Genomic DNA, 23,641 nt, shown 5'->3' on the forward strand with positions numbered 1-23,641 from the left:
CGGCGAGTCAAGTCTATATACTTGACTTTACCCAAGCTTTGCCCCACCTTCTCTACATTCTCTTCATTCATTCTATCGGGATCCCCATATATCCGCACCCAAAACTTTACAAAATCAAAAGTTTGGATTCTTGCCGGATCTTCCTTTCCTTCCCATTTCCTTAGCACTATTACTAGCCCCCGCGACTAACCAAGGTCCATTTTTTTTCTTACATGGTTATATTCCCCAGTGTCTTCAAATGTGAACTTGTAGAAACCCCCAGTCGGAAGAACCACTTTTGTACCTTTTCTAGTTTGCCAGCACCGGTGTAGTTCTTCAGCTACCACTTGAACATCCAACACTCTATCTCCAATGAGTTTCCCCACTAAAGAAAGCGAGTGTTCTTCCACTTCCACTGGATTTTTTTGCTTTATATTGACTACCCTTTTTTCCTTTTAACAAAAGAGCTGTTGCATCTCTATTTGGAGCTGTTCAATCTTAGCCTGTGTAGACAGGGATCTTGGATCAGATGTTTCCCCTCTGACCGGCACACTAACTTCTTCTTTTTCCATATCTTTTCCCACAGCAAACTTGCCTCTATAACAGTAAATCAAAAGAGAGAAAAGGGGGTTTAGATGGGTGAAGGGAGCAGGGGAGATGTCTAGATGAAGAGGATGGAAAAAACGGAGTTGAAGACTTTACAACTCCTCTAAACCCTCAGAGCTGTCGAGACAAGGAGGAAAAGAAAGCTAAATTAAACTTACTATGTATATGAGATCCACACCACATAAACACTTGGATTCTAGAAGGGGACGAGCACTTTAGCACAAGATTTTTAATTTGAATTCAAAACTTGGGGAAGAAAGATTCAAAACTTGAGGATCCCGGTTAGACCCGATAACAATCTTTAATTCAATATATTTATCATAAGATAAAAACACATGTGGTCTTGTATCTTTGTTGCCTTCCAATTTATAGGTAGCAATATTTCCTAGTTTTTGAGTTTCTGTGAAATCTTTAGAAACATTTCAAATCAAGTTCTCCATATTGTATTTTGTCACTTATTAGTACTTGAGCGTCTCAAATTAGTCTTCTTGAGTTTATTATCCCGCTTGACTACAAAGGATCCGAAATCTCTTGCCTCCTTATAGACCGATCAACGTCTGTTGGAAGTTTTACAACTACTATGAAAAGAGAGGGGTGCGAGAGGGAGGAACTCATAAATGCACACAAAAGTGGGCATACTATTTTCCAAACTCCAGCCTAGAACTCTCTCGAAAACATATTTAGAAGAGCACCTCATCATGGACAACAGTTTGGTTTTGCAATGGTGATAAAAGTACATGAACAGAGTAATGTGGAGCTACTACCATTTCGGAGACAAGTTGTAAATGTATATTTCTATGATTTCCTACCATCATCCTTGAGACGAAGCAACCTTTAATGTGATTAAACTGACCCGTGTATTAAAAGTCAATTTTGTCGCAAAATATTCACGTATATGAAGAGGAAAGCATAAACAAGCTGCATCAGAGTTCAAGAGCTAGCAACAAAACCAACGTCCTCCACACAGAGAAACCAAAGACCTCCCAAAGGGACAATTGGGGTGGGGGTGGGTGAGTGCGTGTTTAGTGATGAGATAAAAGAATAAGAGGTTATTGGAGAAAAAGAAAAAAAAAATGGCTGTCTATTTCTTCTACAACTGAATCACGTAGAGTAAATGACTTGTTTTAGTCAATAAATATTTTGGGTATGCCTAACAAAAAAGAAAGATAATTTAGGAAGCTAAATGTGTCTAAAATCATTTTATTTATTTATTTTAAAATTGGGGTAAAAGAGTGTTTTGTTGGGTATGTCCAAGATCACCCAAGAAAAATAGTGGATAAAAGTACATGAACAGAGTAATGTGGAGCTACTACCATTTCGGAGACAAGTTGTAAATGTATATTTCTATGATTTCCTACCATCATCCTTGAGACGAAGCAACCTTTAATGTGATTAAACTGACCCGTGTATTAAAAGTCAATTTTGTCGCAAAAATATTCCATTATATGAAGAGGGAAAGCATAAACAAGCCGCATCAGAGTTCAAGAGCTAGCAACAAAACCAACGTCCTCCACACAGAGAAACCAAAGACCTCCCAAAGGGACAATTGGGGTGGGGGTGGGTGAGTGCGTGTTTAGTGATGAGATAAAAGAATAAGAGGTTATTGGAGAAAAAGAAAAAAAAAAAATCATCTATTTCTTCTACAACCTAATCAATTAGAGTAAATGACTTGTTTTAGTCAATAAATATTTTGGGTATGCCTAACAAAAAAGAAAGATAATTTAGGAAGCTAAATGTGTCTAAAATCATTTTATTTATTTATTTTAAAATTGGGGTAAAAGAGTGTTTTGTTGGGTATGTCCAAGATCACCCAAGAAAAATAGTGGAATTTATAGGCACTTTCGAATAATATCTTTGGCAATTGATTAAGTGGTTATATGAGTGAGTTTATTAAATTGAATACTTTGTCCTAAGCCTCGAATGGGTATTTAGGGCATGTTTGTTCTGAAGGAAATGCTAGGGAAAGGAAAGGAAAAGAGGTGTGGTCCACCTTTTCTATAATTTTTTTGTTGTTTGTTTGCCCATGGAAAGGAAAGACTGCTTTTTTCATGCGGAAACAAAACTAGGGAAATGGAAATAATTTTGAGTCCATAGTCTAGACCTAAAAAGTTTAGGAAAATGAAAAAAAAAATAAAAAAAAGCATTACCTGATTTACTTTCCTTTCCACACTTTATCAAACAGACACAATTTTAAAATTGTTTACATTCTATTCCTTTCCTTTCCATAGTGGACCACTTATTTCCTTAACTATGTACCAACAATACCAAATTAAGAAATTGGGCTAGAGAGCCTGGTTTAAAAAAAACAACTTAAAAGCCGGACCAATATTTTTTTTGGGTTTTATTACCGCCTAATTTCTTTTCATCGACATAAGTATTGTTTTATAGAAAATCATTAAAATTTGGGCTTTTGACTCAAGACCGCCCGCCACCTATTATTTTTTTGAGATAATTTTTTTACTTTTTCGCCCTTGCAAAATAACTACATATAAAATAAATAACTGCCTTTAATTTATTTTTTGTTCTTCTTCTTTACATAACTTTTTTTAGTTTATGCAATCATCATTCTTTTAATTTCCTCTCAATTTAATCTCTTCTTAAAAGCACATGATGCTAATCCATGAGCCAAAACAATTCCCTCGATCATCTAATGAGCAAGGCACTTTTTTGGAGAGCAATGAACAAATCTCCTGCGATAGAGGCGGGTGTAGGCGTGATGAAACCCACAATGATATCTCAGATCCTAATTTTTCTTTGGGTTCACATCAATAAGTTCGGGCTCGCTGATACATATTTAATAGTTTGTAAGAGCGATCGAGAATCATGAATGGGAAAGCATTGTTTGAAAAACTACATTTGTGTGTGTGAGTTTATTAAATTCCTTTGCATTACCCTTTGTTTGGGCATAGAATTATACAGAGCTATAAAATGTGAATTTACTTTGACAAAGTTGTGGGAGTGTGTAATTTTTTAGGGACGGTGTAGGAGAACACCTTACTTTTACCTGGTTGATGTTCGACAGTTTCGGTTTGTGATTATCAATGGTATTAATGATGTATTCTTTTCTTTTACTTGACTGTACTTCTTCTTCAACACTTCATATCTCTGATGTTTGCCATGTCAGTTTTGATGCACATGACTTTCCCCTTATTTTATAGGTTTGTAAATCCCCCATCTTAAATCTTAAAATCAGTGGTTTTGAATTGTATGGATACACTTGCAGATTCTATGAAAAACGTTTTACTGAATGCAAACATTTTAAAATGCAGAAGCACCACGTTATAAACTTATACGTTTTAAAATACAAATAATGCACCATGTTATAAACTTATATATTTTAAAATGCAGATGCACCACGTTATAAACTTATTCATTTTAAAATGCATACACACCACGCATTTTAAAATGCAGATACAAAATGCATTTGATTATTTATTTTGTGGGTTTGATTAACTACTATTAAATGCAACGGGCGAAGGACTAATTTAGGTGGGTGAAGGGAGCAAGGGAGATGTCTAGATGAAGAGGATGGAAAAAACGGAGTTGAAGACTTTACAACTCCTCCAAACCCTCAGAGCTGTCGAGACAAGGAGGAAAAGAAAGCTAAATTAAACTTACTATGTATATGAGATCCACACCACATAAACACTTGGATTCTAGAAGGGGACGAGCACTTTAGCACAAGATTTTTAATTTGAATTCAAAACTTGGGGGGAAGAAAGATTCAAAACTTGAGGATCCTGGTTAGACCCGATAACAATCTTTAATTCAATATATTTATCGTAAGATAAAAACACATGTGGTCTTGTACTGTTGCCTTCCAATTTATAGGTAGCAATATTTCCTAGTTTTTGAGTTTCTGTGAAATCTTTAGAAACATTTCAAATCAAGTTCTCCATATTGTATTTTGTCAGCTTATTAGTACTGAACGTCTCAAATTAGTCTTCTTGAGTTTATTATCCTGCTTGACTACAAAGGATCCGAAATCTCTTGCCTCCTTATAGATCCGATCAACGTCGATTGGAAGTTTTACAACTACTATGAAAAGAGAGAGGGGTGCGAGAGGGAGGAACTCATAAATGCACACAAAAGTGGGCATACTATTTTCCAAACTCCAGCCTAGAACTCTCAGAAACATATTTAGAAGAGCACCTCATCATGGACAACAGTTTGGTTTTGCACGAAGTGATAAAAGTACATGAACAGAGTAATGTGGAGCTACTACCATTTCGGAGACAAGTTGTAAATGTATATTTCTATGATTTCCTACCATCATCCTTGAGACGAAGCAACCTTTAATGTGATTAAACTGACCCGTGTATTAAAAGTCAATTTTGTCGCAAAATATTCACGTATATGAAGAGGAAAGCATAAACAAGCTGCATCAGAGTTCAAGAGCTAGCAACAAAACCAACGTCCTCCACACAGAGAAACCAAAGACCTCCCAAAGGGACAATTGGGGGGGGGGTGGGTGAGTCGTTTTAGTGATGAGATAAAAGAATAAGAGGTTATTGGAGAAAAAGAAAAAAAAAATGGCTGTCTATTTCTTCTACAACTGAATCACGTAGAGTAAATGACTTGTTTTAGTCAATAAATATTTTGGGTATGCCTAACAAAAAAGAAAGATAATTTAGGAAGCTAAATGTGTCTAAAATCATTTTATTTATTTATTTTAAAATTGGGGTAAAAGAGTGTTTTGTTGGGTATGTCCAAGATCACCCAAGAAAAATAGTGGAATTTATAGGCACTTTCGAATAATATCTTTGGCAATTGATTAAGTGGTTATATGAGTGAGTTTATTAAATTGAATACTTTGTCCTAAGCCTCGAATGGGTATTTAGGGCATGTTTGTTCTGAAGGAAATGCTAGGGAAAGGAAAGGAAAAGAGGTGTGGTCCACCTTTTCTATAATTTTTTTGTTGTTTGTTTGCCCATGGAAAGGAAAGACTGCTTTTTTCATGCGGAAACAAAACTAGGGAAATGGAAATAATTTTGAGTCCATAGTCTAGACCTAAAAAGTTTAGGAAAATGAAAAAAAAAATAAAAAAGCAGACACAATTTACTTTCCTTTCCACACTTTATCAAACAGACACAATTTTAAAATTGTTTACATTCTATTCCTTTCCTTTCCATAGTGGACCACTTATTTCCTTAACTATGTACCAACAATACCAAATTAAGAAATTGGGCTAGAGAGCCTGGTTTAAAAAAAACAACTTAAAAGCCGGACCAATATTTTTTTTGGGTTTTATTACCGCCTAATTTCTTTTCATCGACATAAGTATTGTTTTATAGAAAATCATTAAAATTTGGGCTTTTGACTCAAGACCGCCCGCCACCTATTATTTTTTTGAGATAATTTTTTTACTTTTTCGCCCTTGCAAAATAACTACATATAAAATAAATAACTGCCTTTAATTTATTTTTTGTTCTTCTTCTTTACATAACTTTTTTTAGTTTATGCAATCATCATTCTTTTAATTTCCTCTCAATTTAATCTCTTCTTAAAAGCACATGATGCTAATCCATGAGCCAAAACAATTCCTGATCATCTAATGAGCAAGGCACTGTTTGGAGAGCAATGAACAAATTTCCTGCAGTAGAGGCAGGTAGGCAGCAGTGAAACCCACAATGATATCTCAGATCCTAATTTTTCTTTGGGTTCACATCAATAAGTTCGGGCTCGCTGATACATATTTAATAGTTTGTAAGAGCGATCGAGAATCATGAATGGGAAAGCATTGTTTGAAAAACTACATTTGTGTGTGTGAGTTTATTAAATTCCTTTGCATTACCCTTTGTTTGGGCATAGAATTATACAGAGCTATAAAATGTGAATTTACTTTGACAAAGTTGTGGGAGTGTGTAATTTTTTAGGGACGGTGTAGGAGAACACCTTACTTTTACCTGGTTGATGTTCGACAGTTTCGGTTTGTGATTATCAATGGTATTAATGATGTATTCTTTTCTTTTACTTGACTGTACTTCTTCTTCAACACTTCATATCTCTGATGTTTGCCATGTCAGTTTTGATGCACATGACTTTCCCCTTATTTTATAGGTTTGTAAATCCCCCATCTTAAATCTTAAAATCGGTGGTTTTGAATTGTATGGATACACTTGCAGATTCTATGAAAAACGCTTTTATCAATGCAAACATTTTAAAATGCGTAGCACCACGTTATAAACTTATACGTTTTAAAATACAAATAATGCACCATGTTATAAACTTATATATTTTAAAATGCAGATGCACCACGTTATAAACTTATTCATTTTAAAATGCATACACACCACGCATTTTAAAATGCAGATACAAAATGCATTTGATTATTTATTTTGTGGGTTTGATTAACTACTATTAAATGCAACGGGCGAAGGACTAATTTAGGTGGGTGAAGGGAGCAAGGGAGATGTCTAGATGAAGAGGATGGAAAAAACGGAGTTGAAGACTTTACAACTCCTCCAAACCCTCAGAGCTGTCGAGACAAGGAGGAAAAGAAAGCTAAATTAAACTTACTATGTATATGAGATCCACACCACATAAACACTTGGATTCTAGAAGGGGACGAGCACTTTAGCACAAGATTTTTAATTTGAATTCAAAACTTGGGGGGAAGAAAGATTCAAAACTTGAGGATCCTGGTTAGACCCGATAACAATCTTTAATTCAATATATTTATCGTAAGATAAAACACATGTGGTCTTGTAATCTTGTTGCCTTCCAATTTATAGGTAGCAATATTTCCTAGTTTTTGAGTTTCGTGGAAATCTTTAGAAACATTTCAAATCAAGTTCTCCATATTGTATTTTGTCACTTATTAGTAATTGAACGCGTCTCAAATTAGTCTTCTTGAGTTTATTATCCCGCTTGACTACAAAGGATCCGAAATCTCTTGCCTCCTTATAGATCGATCAACGATACATTTGGAAGTTTTACAACTACTATGAAAAGAGAGAGGGGTGCGAGAGGGAGGAACTCATAAATGCACACAAAAGTGGGCATACTATTTTCCAAACTCCAAAATTCTAGAACTCTCGAAACATATTTAGAAGAGCACCTCATCATGGACAACATATTTGGTTTTGCACGGTGATAAAAGTACATGAACAGAGTAATGTGGAGCTACTACCATTTCGAGACAAGTTGTAAATGTATATTTCTATGATTTCCTACCATCATCCTTGAGACGAAGCAACCTTTAATGTGATTAAACTGACCTGTATTAAAAGTCAATTTTGTCGCAAAAAATATTCACGATATGAAGAGGAAAGCATAAACAAGCCGCATCGAGTTCAAGAGCTAGCAACAAAACCAACGTCCTCCACACAGAGAAACCAAAGACCTCCCAAAGGGACAATTGGGGGGGGGTGGGTGAGTGTGTTTAGTGATGAGATAAAAGAATAAGAGGTTATTGGAGAAAAAGAAAAAAAAATGGTCATCTATTTCTTCTACAACCTGAATCAATGTAGAGTAAATGACTTGTTTTAGTCAATAAATATTTTGGGTATGCCTAACAAAAAGAAAGATAATTTAGGAAGCTAAATGTGTCTAAAATCATTTTATTTATTTATTTTAAAATTGGGGTAAAAGAGTGTTTTGTTGGGTATGTCCAAGATCACCCAAGAAAAATAGTGGAATTTATAGGCACTTTCAATAATATCTTTGGCAATTGATTAAGTGGTTATATGAGTGAGTTTATTAAATTGAATACTTTGTCCTAAGCCTCGAATGGGTATTTAGGGCATGTTTGTTCTGAAGGAAATGCTAGGGAAAGGAAAGGAAAAGAGGTGTGGTCCACCTTTTCTATAATTTTTTTGTTGTTTGTTTGCCCATGGAAAGGAAAGACTGCTTTTTTCATGCGGAAACAAAACTAGGGAAATGGAAATAATTTTGAGTCCATAGTCTAGACCTAAAAAGTTTAGGAAAATGAAAAAAAAAAATAAAAAAAACACATTAATTTTACTTTCCTTTCCACACTTTATCAAACAGACACAATTTTAAAATTGTTTACATTCTATTCCTTTCCTTTCCATAGTGGACCACTTATTTCCTTAACTATGTACCAACAATACCAAATTAAGAAATTAGGCTAGAGAGCCCGGTTTAAAAAAACAACTTAAAAGCCGGACCAATATTTTTTTGGGTTTTATTACATGCCTAATTTTTTTTTCATCGACATAAGTATTGTTTTATAGAAAATCATTAAAATTTGGGCTTTTGACTCAAGACCGCCCGCCACCTATTATTTTTTGAGATAATTTTTTTACTTTTTCGCCCTTGCAAAATAACTACATATAAAATAAATAACTCCTTTTTAATTTATTTTTTTCTTCTTTCTTTACATAACTTTTTTAGTTTATGCAATCATCATTCTTTTAATTTCCTCTCAATTTAATCTCTTCTTAAAAGCACATGATGCTAATCCATGAGCCAAAACAATTCCTGATCATCTAATGAGCAAGGCACTGTTTGGAGAGCAATGAACAAATCTCCTGCAGTAGAGGCAGGTAGGCAGCAGTGAAACCCACAATGATATCTCAGATCCTAATTTTTCTTTGGGTTCACATCAATAAGTTCGGGCTCGCTGATACATATTTAATAGTTTGTAAGAGCGATCGAGAATCATGAATGGGAAAGCATTGTTTGAAAAACTACATTTGTGTGTGTGAGTTTATTAAATTCCTTTGCATTACCCTTTGTTTGGGCATAGAATTATACAGAGCTATAAAATGTGAATTTACTTTGACAAAGTTGTGGGAGTGTGTAATTTTTTAGGGACGGTGTAGGAGAACACCTTACTTTTACCTGGTTGATGTTCGACAGTTTCGGTTTGTGATTATCAATGGTATTAATGATGTATTCTTTTCTTTTACTTGATCACTTCTTCTTCAACACTTCATATCTCTCGATGTTTGCCATGTCAGGTTTTGATGCACATGACTTTCCCTTTATTTTATAGGTTTGTAAATCCCCATCTTAAATCTTAAAATCGGTGGTTTTGAATTGTATGGATACACTTGCAGATTCTATGAAAAACGTTTTACTGAATGCAAACATTTTAAAATGCAGAAGCACCACGTTATAAACTTATACGTTTTAAAATACAAATAATGCACCATGTTATAAACTTATATATTTTAAAATGCAGATGCACCACGTTATAAACTTATTCATTTTAAAATGCATACACACCACACATTTTAAAATGCAGATACAAAATGCATTTGATTATTTATTTTGTGGGTTTGATTAACTACTATTAAATGCAACGGGTTGGTTTAGGGTTTAATGTTTAGAAATTTAAGATATAGGGGTTAGAGTTTAGTATCTTAAGATTTAGGGTTTAGATTAGGGTCTAGTTTATAAAGATTTTGGGTTTAGTGTCTAGTGATTTGGGGTTTAGACTTAAAGACTAGTGTCAAATGCCTCAACAAAATATTGGAGGCATAATATTTTTAGTTTTTTCATTATATGCATTTTTAAATGTAAAGATAGGTGGTTATAAGTGAAATTTTTGTGTGAAATTCAAATTTTTGTTTTACATCCCACTATATTACTGGGTAGATAGTCAATTATGCTTGTTTCCAAGTGAGAATATTTTCATCTATTCTCGGTGAAATTGGGTAACAGGTGGTCAATTCCATATTCTAGTTAAATTGGAGTATTAAATTCTAAAAAAAATTTAAGAAGAGTCTTAGGATTACTAAATATTTATAACTGGCTCCTCTAGCCTAATTTTCTGAATACCAAATGCTTCCAGGTTGTTAGTCTTTGAGTAATTCATCTATCTCGTACATTGTGAGATTGAATCCTCTCTCATACGGTCAGAAGACGCTGGTCATGCCTTGAAAGAGAGTATAAAGTTCCCTGCATATAATATCTGGAAATCATCCTGTATACTTGTTTGAAATATATTCTTTTCATACTGTGCTAGCATGCTCTTTTTTCTAGTTAGTAGGCATGATTCGTGATTTCTTCTTTTCTTCTCTAATTTCCTTGAACACTTACTTATAAATCTTATGTAATACTGTCACATAGGCATCAAAAACTTGGCTACAGAATGACTCGTGGTGATGAGGTTGAAGATATGCGTGTTTAGTAAGTGAAGTGAAACAACAAGTACCCTCCATCACAGCAGTTTTTTCTGGTGCTATTGCTTCTGATTACCAAAGGCTACACGTGGAAAGCGTTTGTTCAAGGTTAGGGCTCGTTTCATTGGCATATTTATGGAAACAAGATCAATCTTTGCTCCTTCAAGAAATGGTAATCCTTCAGAAATTTAATTTTGACGATGCTTTATTCTCATATATATATAAATGGCTAATAGTTTTTGTCTTTTGCGATCATAAACAGATATCAAACGGGATCCTTGTAAAGGTAAAGCTACGAATCTAACTTCTTATGACATTGTTTTACAAGTATATATTCGATACTTCCATCTAAAATTATTCAATTATTGTCTAGCAATTTTACTTGTTTCTTTACGTCACTTGTTTGCTAAAACAACCAAGCCAGAACTTTTTAAGGATTTGAACTTTTAAGGCGTGTTGTTCATTCATGACTTCTGCACTAGTCGTGTCTTAACTGGAAAATAACATTTCCTATTTTTCTTTTAGTTTGTGTATCTGTAATCAGTTTCCTCTCACTACCATGTATTCGTTCGATTTTCGGTGCTCCTTGGTTTCGTTGATTAGTTAAAAGAAAAAGACAAATTTTTGCATTGATTACTTGTAGTACTAACCTATCAAGTCCACAGTCGTCCTTGGAGCTATTTATCCTTTGTACCAATTGTTAGATTGATGTCCTCATTGCGTGTAGATTAGAAATATTAAAACGAGCATTTGAAATGTCTCAGGTTGCAGCCATAGGGCTGGACCCGGCAAAGCACTTAGGAAAAGAAATTCCCTACATGCAGCAGCATCTGCTATGCCTGAAAGAGTATGTGAGAGTAGACTATCTTACGTGGTAATGGGTTGTAAAGAAATTTTCTGAATTCTCTATGCCTTCTCCACAGGCTTTATGGTAGCAATGTATGCAGGGAAGGTGGAGAATATGAAACACTGACATTTGACTGCCCTCTTTTTACAGTGAGTCTCAGTATCTACTTTCTCCAATCATATTTATGCAGTGTCTTCTATCTTCTAATATACACGAGATGTTTTGCTGGAAATTTTTGAATTCTTTCTTCATTGAGAGATAATAACATTGTAACTTAGTGCTGTAGGAACAAAATCTATATTTACTGTAGGAATAAGATGCCAATTTATCAAAAAACAAAAAAAAACAAACTTAGTGCTGTAGGAACAAAATCTGTATTTACTGTCAGAACATGTTGTTATATCAAGATTGGATCATCGTTTGGAATTAAGTCTTTAACATCTGCTTAAATTTTTGTAGTATTTGACTTGTGCAATTTCAGACTGCGCGAGTTGTACTCGATGGTTTTGAAGTTGTGCTGCACTCTTCGGATTCCATAGCCCCAGTTGGAGTTCTTCACCCCACAGCTTTTCATTTGGAACACAAAACCGGACCCACTTCTTCCGGCAGTGACAAATTGAATGACGTCTCAAATGAAGTGGGATTCATATTTGAAGTTCAAGGAGACTTTGTGGCGAACTGTGAGCCCAACTGCAAGTCTCAAGTTTTAGCATCTGATTTTACTCTGCTGATGACTGCTAAGCTGCACATTTCAAAAACTAAGCACGATAATACATTTTCAATGGGATGTTCGATTCATGATCCGTGTGGAACTTCTGAAGATAATTAAATTCCATGAAAAATAAACCATCTCCCCATATCGTGTTTTACTTGAAATTTGCATCAGCTTGAACTACTGCCCGATGTTTTTCGAATTTCCATTAACAGGTTTGCAGAAGGATCTTGCTACTATTCTCAAGGGAATTGAGTCAGAACTTATTAAGGACAGTTTCGGCTGGCTGAATGTTCTCTACATACATCTTTATATTGCTAATATGGATGATTTTACTTTGGCAAATGAAACATATGTCAGTTTTATTACGGAGGAGGATTGTCACATGGGTGTTCCTTCTCGCAGTACGATTGAACTGCCACTGTTAAAAGCTGTTAAAAGTGGGTTTGGGCAGAGCATATGTTGAAATTCTTGTAGCAAATGACCAGAGCAAGAAAGTTTTGCACATTCAAAGTATTTCTTGCTGGGCACCTAGTTGTGTTGGACCATACAGCCAGGTAATGGGATCATGACATTTAATCTATGATATTATCTTCCGATTAGACCTTTTTAGGCTTCATATTGTTGACACTTGAATGAGAGCACGGAACCTCGTATCTGCAAATTTGGCCATGATTGTCTATCAGTAATTCAGTATGACCCTACGATATATTATAGAGAGTAAAGGTTTGGCTGAATCAACTCGGTTCCCCCACCCCACCCACGGAACTTTTTTTTTTCTTTACCCCATAAGCAATGCACACACTCTTAAGAATATTTTTAATGTGTTTGTGTTAAAGTTTGATGCATGTTTGCAATGAAAAATCTCAGTCTCATATAATTGGTACATACCCTTGAATAAATCAATCTCAAACTAGTCTTCTTGCATTGACAACCATAGAGTAATACCATATAAATATACAATATACTGATAGCGCCAATCTGTATTATGCACATTTTATCATTACCAAATCAGTTTTATTCTTTTTTTCCCCCTTAAAACATCAAATGCTACTTTTTATCTTTTCAGGCAACGTTACACAAAGGGACACTTTACATGGCTGGCCAGTTGGGAGTTTGGGACTTGATCCACCTACGATGAAGCTTTGCTCTGGAGGTGCTTCTGCAGAAATGGAACAAGCATTAGAAAATTGTGAAGCAGTAGCCAGGAGTTTCAAGTGTTCTTTAGCTTCGTCCACAATTCTTTTTGTCGTTTACTGTTCAGCAGCACTGACTTCCTCTCAGAAAATAGTAGTTCAGTCTAAGCTTGACGCATTCCTCAAGTAAAGAAGTGATTCTGACTTCGATAACAGTTTGTGTAAATCTTTTGACCCATGGTCCTATATATTCTTGCACCGAACCTGCCAAAAAGGTACCCCAGTTGCATTACTGGTAGTACTGGTATATTGATCTTTATTCTTGGGTTCACAAGGCAAATGAGAAATATTTAGTAACATGTTTTCTTTCTTGTTTTAATCACTTGCAGTGCACTTGTGGAAGTAAAGCCCACTCTCTATGTTCAAGAAGACGACGAGATGGAGTGTGGGAATGTTACTGGGGATTTGTCTTGTATAACTTCCCCTAGTTACTGGGGCTTTCAGCATATAGCTTCCATTGGTTCTTGCTGTCAGAAATATGTTATTAATAAAAAGATATGTGCTGTTACCCTGAGTATCAATGAGGAACATGCTTCAAATATCTGTTGCGAATCTTTAGTAGCCATGCATGACCATGGAGACTTTCAGTATTTCGAATCCCAGAAGCGCATAAAACAAATTACAAGGTTCTGCATTTATCTTCTTGATAGGATCCTTCTAGAAAGCTATTTCTCTTGGGAGACATTACGGTCAGTTTCTGTCCTCAAATTTCTTCTTTGTTTTTATCTGCAAAGGTTTTCATTCAACTGGACTATGTGATTGGTTGCCTCACCCCTCAAATAATTGGAAACTCAACTTTTTAGCACTGCATTTTATTTGTTTCGGATGTTGTTACTTACTTTTATGGGCATTTAAACGTTAAATTTAATATGGGCTTCTATAAGTTTTTTGAGTGCATTTTAAGTAGGCCTTGTCTTTTTGTCCATCAAATTGAAAATGAAGAAACGCTGATGACGGCGCTTATCAGATACCAATTTAGAAATAAGTTTGATCATGAGAAACAAACAAAATGAGTTTCATCAGATTTAACTCTAGGGTTGGGTAGGGTTTTTTGTTTCCCCTTTTATTGTACTGTGGTTTCTTCCATTTTTTAACTGTAAGACATGTGATGTCTTTTCTTTTGCAGAGTCTAAGACTCTACTTCTTTACAAGCTTTAATATGTCCGCGGATGAGTTGCTCATCGTCTTCACAGACACAGATGCATGCTCCCGAGTCCTGATCTTCATTATCATGGTTATCAACCTGGACAGAAATCAGTACGAATGGATGTGCCCACTTTTCGGACTTGCAAAAAGATATTATGCAGATGGTTATTCAAAACATGATATTGGTGGTTGTGGACTGGCTCACGTCAAAGTGCATCAGGGTTTCTTCATTTTCAAATTCTTACCCCTTTTCTTTTGGCAATCAGTTTTTGTAAACAATTCAACGAGTTTTGTTTTTTGATGCCATTAGTGTACAAAGAACACGAACAGCCTTACTCCTACCATCATCACCTTGCTCGACTTGGTACTCAACGGATTCACCCTCAGCTAAAACTTCGTTACCCATCAGATCTGATTGATGAATAAACAGATCTTCTGTTCTATTATTCGGTGTTATGAATCCAAGTCCCTTCTGCCATTAAACCACTTAACAGTCCATCTTAAAAAAGGCTGATGAATAACTGATGCTATTGTTATGTAGAATATCGACAAGAAATCTCCCCAGCAGTGATGACAAAAGCATATTTGCTTTTCTAAATAAAACGTTTACTTCGATAGTTCGATTAGATTATAGACGATGGGCAATTGCACTACCTTTTCTTCTCCATTTTTATGTGTAATTCAACCTGGGATTTGCAGTCAATAAAGAATTGAAAAGGAATATGCTGCTACATGTGATTTTGTAATCACTTCTTTTCTTTCGTTACTTTAGTGCTCATGTTTTCGCTTCTTGTATGCTGTTTTTTTTTTGGTATTTGTGAATTGTGTTGATGATAAAGCAAGTTCCCATATTATTGAAGTTAGAAAGCAAAAACAAGAAAACCATTAACAGTCATTTCAAGCTAAAAGTTAAGCAAATCTATCTCCCCCAGTTATCAACCATTCACCACTCAAACATCATAGATTAATACTAAATAATTGAACAATGATTGTTTATCTCTCAACAATATGAAAAATGATTAGTGAGAATACAGAAAAATGATCAGTGAAAATATATGTTGGGCTGACTATAAACAATCATTGTTCATACTAAACAATAATTATTCATACCCCTCACCACGAGAGAGAATTTTAGTGGGGTTTTGATTGCTTATAAAATATGCCAAGGGTAAAAATGGGATTTGAATTTGAATTTTTGGTCTTGTTGATCACAAAAAAAATCATAACGTGGCAATCCCTCAAGTACGTACCATAGAAAGAAAAGTATACAACCATCTGTACACTAACAAGATCATGACTGTCATTAATCCAACGGTCCATATCTCAAATCAAAACAAATAAAACCAGTAAAACCCTAATTTCTCTTGCTCTCTCCTCAAAAACCCTAAAACCCCCTTCAGAGCTATTCTCTTCAACACTCGAAAATGGTAAATTTTTCTACACCCCCATCTCTTCTATTGTTTCAATACATCATTTTGTCTTATTAACTATTGTCATTTTTTTATTTGTTGTTGTAGCCATTCAAGAGGTATGTGGAGATAGGGCGAGTTGCACTTGTTAATTATGGGAAAGATTATGGTCAGATTGTTGTCATTGTTGATGTTATTGATCAAAACAGGGTATGCCTTTTCTTTTTTATAAACTGTTTTATGCAATTAAAATGTAAACTTTTTGTTTAATAGTATGTGATTATGTATTCTGTCAATGCATACTTGTATTTTCAGGGCTCCCAAAATACTTTATTTTAGATTTAAGTAGCTTACCCTAGGAGGGCTTGTGTTGTTTGGATTCATTTGTTAGGTATTTTAGTATTTTAGATTGAAGTAGTAGTAGAACTATAACTGTTTACGGTTTAAATTCTTTCATTGTAGCTAGGTTGGCTGTGTTTTGAGGGATACCTAATTGCATTTTGAATTTAGGGGAAGTTGAAGTGATAGTGTTTTCAATAAAGTTGCTACTACCATGATGAATGCTGATTTTGTGTTTGTCATTTCTATTTTTGATGAGCGTCAGTGTTTGTTATCAATTGCATACCCTGAAGCCTTTGTTAGATGAAAGACATGAAAATGGAAGAAGTGTTGGTGTGTCTCTTATGGGACTTGAAATTGCTCCCTATGTTTATAAGAATATGACTAGTGGGAAAAGTGCCATGTCTTATTCAGGCACTTAAGCAGATATGCTTTGGTTTTTCGTGACATTTTCTTTGCCGTAGGCCACAGTTAATGATCCCGTTAAGTTTGCTAAGACCGCCTGGTGGATGGCAAGAAAAAGTAGATGTCTAGAATGGTTATGTCTTACTTTGATGCGGGGCCAAAAACACGTATAACTGAAAGATGACTACATCATTCGACATGTCATTGAAATTCGTTAGACTGAAATTGTGTCTATCTAGAGGTTCATGCTAAATATGTTCAACACCAGTTTTGAGCCATTATGCTGAGGAGTGGACGATTAGTGATGTTTCCTAGTCAAGCGCCTAGGCACTTAATATTAGGAGATATGCAATCAGTGTGGGCATAAATCATGGTTCTGCCCTGTCAGATGTGTTGGTGCAGCCGTTCTGATTGTAAGAGTATGGTGTGAGGTAATAGGAAGTGGAGTTTAATTTTGTCAGGTATACTGGTGATTCTTGAGAATTTCTAATAGTTTATTTATGTGTATATATATATGTATGCCATTGAGTAGAGTATTTGGTCTCTCAGTTATATCTCTACCGTCGACATAACACTGTTCTGATGTTTTGGTGACATGATTGCTAAATTTTAGATTTATAAGGCTGTTAGACACAGTGGCTTGGGCACATGGCAGCTCAAGCAATGTAAGGTGGACATGTGCTTCTTTTCTTTATGATTCTTATAGATTATTCCAAATTGACAGGCTCTTGTTGATGCACCTGATATGGTGAGAAGTCAGATGAACTTCAAGAGGCTCTCACTCACTGATATTAAAATTGACATCCCAAGGGTCCCCAAAAAGAAATCTTTGATCCAAGCCATGGAAGCTGCAGGTGTGTGACATTTCACTTATTTTCCTTCCAACAATTATGAATTTTGATTGTGCAAAAATAAATGTTACATGTTTATGCAGATGTTAAGAACAAATGGGAGAAGAGCTCATGGGGAAGGAAGTTAATTGTTCAGAAGAGAAGGGTATCTCTCAATGACTTTGATAGGTTCAAACTCATGGTTGCCAAGATCAAGGTTTGTGATTGTATTACTTGTTTACATTTCTTACTGGAGTTTGTCATTTGTGTTGGCATCTTCTTTCTTGCTTTGTGCTTCTCAACCTTTCTTTGCTGGATTACTAGTAGTCTGGTGTGAAGCTAGTATACCCTTGAGTGGGTTTGTGGAAACTGGAAACTTCTCCCATACAAGCGAATCTGTGAATTAATGTAGTCTTTCAAATTTATTCCATTAGCGCTAAAGAAAAGGGCAATAGGTAAATTCAGCATGAAAATTGTAGACATGAAACTCACAAAAAAAGGTACTAAATGATCAAAGTTATCTTGGACCTTTTCACCCCCTTCACATTCCCATGCCTTTTTACTCGAAATGAGAGCCTTTTGTAGTTGGAATGAAAACATTTTAGAGCACTGTATTTAACTAAAACTTTCATTAGCTAACGAGTTCGTAATTTATGTGCAGAGGGCCAGTGCAATTAGGCAGGAGCTGGCCAAGCTGAAGAAGCAGAGTGCATAAGACTATGGGCATTTCAGTTATTTTGGACTTTATAAGCTCTGTTTTAGGTACTTTATTATTGCTTTCCTTGTGTGGAAGAGCTAGTGATCAAGAAAGACAATCCATGTTAATTTGGGTAAACTTCCCTTCTGAGAGTACTAAGATTTTAAGTTTTCACTTCTCTGGTTTAGGAATTTGCTGTTGTGTACTTCAAGCATTTAAATTGTTTAGTCAATCTTGTGGTAGCAATCCTACTGCTAGTAAATTGTGAATGGTCTTTTGTATTAGCTAAAAGTTCAATGCCTGTCATCAGATTAACCCTTAGTTATATATAAGAGATTATAAGAACCCAAACTTTTGACGTGCTAGAGAAAGCGGTGCTGGAGTGTGCTGAATATGAAAAGTAGGGAGTGGAATTTATTCCGTCTCAATCATCCTAAATTTCACACAAATTTTGCTTGGAATTGCTAGGATTTGAAAGTGATTTTGAGTTTTGACAATGCGTTGGAAACACAAATTGCCAAATATTTTGCTACCTGTCAGGTCACATTAGAAATCAAATCTAGAATGCGTTGATTATTCTTATTCAGCATAGAGCAAAATGCTTTAGATTTTGGGTTTTGGAGCTAAAATAAAATGAAAGGGCCACATGGCATATTACACGACTTTAGAGACAATACAACTGTTTGTTTAGTAGGGTAGCTATCAATAGTTCACCACAAAAATTGGGCTTAAATTCCATGTCGATATGGAATGAATGGCTTCCGGTGAAATGCTTAGGTCCTTCGTTTTCAGATTTAAAGAACAAATTCGCACTGAAAATTCTCTCCAGGAGTCTAAGTGATCAGGTTTCTGGAACAAGTGGGATATAGCCTAAACGTTGACTGACATTATTAAGTACTTTGAGCTTCTTTCATAAAGTATTCTAAACTATAACAGTGGTTCGATAAGTTTGAATCAACTTCTAAAGTTCTTGGCTTAATAATGTGTGATTCAGTTTTTTGGTCCATCCCTTTTACTCATAGCCATTCTTTCATTTCCATTCTTACCTTTCGATGAATCTTAAACCTTATTTTTTAAGGCCTAAGTTGACTCTCGAATCAAAACTGCTAGATGTACTTCATTCGGTTTTATTATTATTTTTCGCTCGATAAGTTAAAGAATTATATTAAAAGTAAAAGGTATGAGGATGGATGCAATGTTTATGGACTAGAATGGATACAATTATATTAAGATTGGAGTTGACTTAGCGTTGATTTGCACATACCCTTAATAGCTTAATATTTTATGTTATCGTTTCATACTTATTGGATATGAATATATGATGGACGAAATATATGCTCAAAAGAAAGGGTTGAGCACTTTGAGCGGAGTGGTCTAGCAGTAATTAAGGGGCCTTAACATACACAGATAGGCTTAGGTTTGGTTTCTTGAAATGCTATTTGAAGTAAATATAGAGAATTGATGAATGTACTGAATAATGAATACAGACATAAAAGTTGTTCAAAATACATCAAGTTCTTAGTTATTAGCCTGTAATCTGTGTAAACATAGGAACAGTGAAAATGTGGAATGATTCCATGAAAAAGTAGGCCTGCATGGCAGAAGCTGGATTATCTCATCCATAAACAATGAGTCATGCTTTTCTTTCTCATTTTAATTTTAAATAATTTCTTTCAATGCATATATTCTCGGCAACTCTATATTCTCCTAGTTTTTCTGAGCTTCTTTAAATCTAGAAGATCTCCAACAATTTGGTCCAACAGCGCCAAAGGGAAAATTAGGCATGGGAGAATTAGGAGAAGAGTTGAAAGAACCGGAGATCGCAAAGAACATTAGTCTGAAGGACCTCTCAAGAAAGCTTGAGGAGTTTGCCAAAGAGAGGAACTGGGAACAATACCATAGTCCTAGAAATCTTCTTCTTGCTTTGGTAATTTCAATACCAACTCTTGCTCTGATCCTTTTATGTTTAATTCGTTCTAAATGGAACTTTTGATTTTTCTATGGATTAGTACTAATCATATATTAACAAATAAGTTCTAATGGTTCATGAATCATTCTGAAGCACCATTTGCTGGTCTGGAACTAAACAGTTTTTTATTCTCAATGTTATATAGATGATGAATTTCATGTTCATCAATGTTGATGATCATGACCAATTAAAATATGTTCCACGAAATGAGCTTTCAATGGTTGTTTGTTTCAACATCAAAGCATTTGCACTTTGATAGTCTGTTCCCTCCCCCGTAAAAAAAAAAAAAACAAGAAAAAAAAGTGTGTTTGGAGGAGACCCCAATTTTCCATCTAGTAATGGTGAAATCCTAATTAGCTCGTCTAGAGAGATAATACTAGTTAACTCTTGGTTGTTTATGTATATTTTCTCATCGCTTAATTGATTTGCTCGTGTTTGTAATTAGGTGGGAGAAGTTGGGGAGCTGTCTGAAATATTCCAGTGGAGGGGAGAGGTGCCCAAGGGATTACCCAATTGGAAGGATTCAGAGAAGGAGCATCTAGGAGAAGAGCTATCTGATGTGTTGTTATACCTCATTAGGTTGGCTGATATATGTGGAATAGATCTTGGAGATGCTGCACTTAAAAAGATTGTCAAAAATGCCATAAAATACCCCTCTCCCAAAAATCTTTGAAGTTTGAACTATTTCATGTATTTGCCTTGTACTAAAGTCCTTAACATGATCATGTTATGGTGCCTAATATATTTGCGAGATTTGTATATTTTCTTTTAAATTTTTACCCGCTGTCTTTCTTGTGTTTTTTCCTCAAATATTTTGAAAAATGAAGCACCTGAAGTTGGATAATTTTCAAACAAATTTTGGAGCATCCAACTCAAAAACGGCAAAATTAACTGGTTGGAATTCTGAATTTTGTCGAATATTTTGGTTTTCAAAAACAGAATGGTATCCAAATAATAGTACATTGTGGAAATTGTAAGTTCCAAAATTTGGTCAGAATTTTGACCATTCCAGTTTATGGAACTGTTGGAATTCCAGCAATTCTGAAATCCCAAACGATTGATACATTTTTTTGTTAATCAAACTAATGATACATAAGAGCATTTGCAATGCAGGTGAATATAATCCCCCCCCTTATCACTGCCACCTCAGCACTTATTCACCCTCTTTACACCAAAATGGTGAAAACCAAGGTAAAGCTGTGCAATGCAAAGGTGAATAAAATATCTCGGACGGGATGTTAGATTCGGAGGTTTTTTATTGAGACGGAATGTAACATTCTGTCTGGTAAGTCAATATGAAAAGACGCGAACAGGTTCCATTTTCACTTTCTTCCTAGCCTCCATTAACAACTTTTTTTCGCAAACTTCAATTCCTAATGACTTCTCCATCCCCCAATGCATCCCCACCAACCTCACTACATGAAGAGCATTCCCGATGGTTTGAAAATGTCAAAATATTCCAAAAAAAGGGGCAAAAAAGATCGTCATCAAGAACGCAAAATGTGGGCAAGGAGGATGAAATTGAACTTGGGTTCAATTTTCCACCGCGTTGTGAAATCGAGGAACACCCACCATTAGCGTCAACATCGGTCCGACACGTAGCAAATCAAGTGGCGGAGTCTCAAGTAAGTTTTAGATTTTTTTTATGTTAATTATTATTATTTATGTTAGTTTATATCAAGTTTGTTGTTGTGTAATTAGTTTGAATTTGTCGCATTGTTTTAAGAAAAAATTAGTTGTAATTATATCATATTGCGTGTTGGTTCAATGTATGAAGTACACCTATAGAAAATGCGTTGTGCATTTTCAAATGTTGTGTCGTGGTGGCATTGTATGAAATAAAAAACGGATCCTAATTTTGTCAAGGTTACCAACATTATAGCTGCCATATCATTTGGGAACTTTTTGAATTCTAATTTGGGGCAAAATGATCAAGCGTTGTTGTTTTGGATAGTTGAGCGATGGTGGCAAACTACCCACACATTCCATTTCCTATGGGGTGAGCTTGGGATTACCCCTCTTGATTTCACAATGCTCACGGGTATCCCAATTGGTTATGGAGATGTCATTCCTTTTGATGAAAATTTAGAGGTTTTTACTACGGCGATGAGTTTCTTTGAAGGTTTTTATTTGGTAGAAGATGATAAGGAAGACGGGTTTTTGAGATTATCGGCTGAGCAGTTTAAGGGAGGAGTTATAAGTATGAGTTGGTTTACTTCGAGATACTTGAATAGGCTCAAGGAGAAGTCGAAAGACCATCATATTGGTGAGGAGTCGATCCACGAATATGTACGTGCCTTCCTCTTCTACTTTGCTGGTGCGGTATTATTCGGATACGCTGATAGCTATTTACGTATCGGGTGGATGGCACTGCCCTCGTGACGAGAGAGGATGATGGGATTATGACTAGGGTCAATCCATCTTGGCATACCTTTACCGCTGGCTAAACCTCACAGTTGAGACGAAAGCCGCTAAAGGCAATTTGTGCGGCTTTGTTTGGATTATACCGGTAAGTCTTATTTATTAAGTTATTGTTTCATTTCAATTATTTATCTAATTATTAATGTTGACATGTTTATATATATATATATATATATATATATATATATATATATATATTGATATTGTATTTTATCTATTGATTTAGTATTGGTGGTACGAACATTTTCGTGTGATGCATCCTGTGTTGAAGAGGTTGGAAGAGAATGAGACTCATGACCTGATTCCACGATTCAAGCATGGGGGCTTCATCGAAAGCGAGGGGGTATGGGGATCTATCGCGATAATATTCATAACACTCGTCAGCAGATTGAGCTTTTAGGAGCTACCCGGATTGAGTGGCAACCCTGGGCCGAGTCCTTCATATTTCAAACCCCTTATGCGGATATTCCAGATGTTCTAGAGAACACTAAGTACCGTAGACTATCCTATATGTGTCATATAGCAAGGTTTCTTTCTCAGTGGCGAATGATACTTGTAGGGTTAGTAACTGCATGGTACCTTGGGGACAGATGTTGGTGACAAGTATTTGGAGAGATTGTTATACCCTACCCACCACCCATAGATATGACAGCCTCTGATATTCTTCCTGCTGCTCTTTCACAAAATAGAGCAAACCCAAATGATTGGCCAGACGCATCAGCTTTCATTTTTACGGGAGACTATGACTTGTATTGGAAGAGGGTTGGTCGAGGTCTCTTGCTAGGTGCGTTATACCGGGGCACCAATTTTGAAGGGGTTACTTCTGAAGCATTGAGGTCTGACATTCCTTTCCCAGAAGGAGTGGAGTTGCCACAGTCACAGCCCAGGGTGTTTCATGATATTCAGATGCCGCAAAGAACTCCACAGATATTTGATGAGTCTGACCTTTGGCACTGGAGCATGATTACTTCTTAAGGGCAAGATATGAGCA

The 23,641-nt window shown here is 35.5% G+C and overlaps 1 protein-coding gene, 1 long non-coding RNA gene and 1 pseudogene across 3 annotated transcripts; all 3 read left to right on the forward strand.

Annotated features, from left to right (window-relative positions):
* Positions 1–9,430: 9,430 nt before the first annotated feature.
* LOC147505945 (diphthine--ammonia ligase-like) lies at positions 9,431–15,311 on the forward strand (annotated as a pseudogene). The gene is made up of 10 exons (XR_015221106.1): positions 9,431–9,444; positions 10,627–10,851; positions 10,942–10,965; positions 11,444–11,526; positions 11,603–11,675; positions 12,008–12,206; positions 12,454–12,795; positions 13,308–13,649; positions 13,764–14,123; positions 14,561–15,311. The product of XR_015221106.1 is annotated as a diphthine--ammonia ligase-like (transcript).
* A 360-nt stretch (positions 15,312–15,671) lies between these two features.
* On the forward strand, positions 15,672–18,434 carry LOC147505946 (large ribosomal subunit protein eL14-like). Its single transcript, XM_086558327.1, has 5 exons — positions 15,672–16,007; positions 16,098–16,199; positions 17,458–17,587; positions 17,668–17,780; positions 18,225–18,434. The coding sequence occupies exons 1-5, from the start codon at positions 16,005–16,007 to the stop codon at positions 18,276–18,278; spliced, it is 402 nt and encodes a 133-aa protein (XP_086414453.1). The 5' UTR covers positions 15,672–16,004; the 3' UTR covers positions 18,279–18,434.
* A 1,403-nt stretch (positions 18,435–19,837) lies between these two features.
* LOC147505947 (uncharacterized) lies at positions 19,838–21,020 on the forward strand. Its single transcript, XR_015193517.1, has 2 exons — positions 19,838–20,187; positions 20,675–21,020. It is a non-coding gene; the product is annotated as an uncharacterized LOC147505947 (long non-coding RNA).
* Positions 21,021–23,641: the final 2,621 nt, after the last annotated feature.

The sequence above is a fragment of the Coptis chinensis genome, chromosome 4, assembly GCF_015680905.1.
Source record: "Coptis chinensis isolate HL-2020 chromosome 4, ASM1568090v1, whole genome shotgun sequence".
In the NCBI taxonomy this organism is placed as follows: Eukaryota; Viridiplantae; Streptophyta; class Magnoliopsida; order Ranunculales; family Ranunculaceae; genus Coptis; species Coptis chinensis.

What these genes read in the sequence shown, in the direction of transcription:
- LOC147505946 (XM_086558327.1), top strand. An exon ending in ATGTTATTGATCAAAACAGG is followed by an intron (nt 16,200 to 17,457) that starts GTATGCCTTTTC and finishes CCAAATTGACAG; the next exon opens with GCTCTTGTTGATGCACCTGA. An exon ending in TCATGGTTGCCAAGATCAAG is followed by an intron (nt 17,781 to 18,224) that starts GTTTGTGATTGT and finishes ATTTATGTGCAG; the next exon opens with AGGGCCAGTGCAATTAGGCA.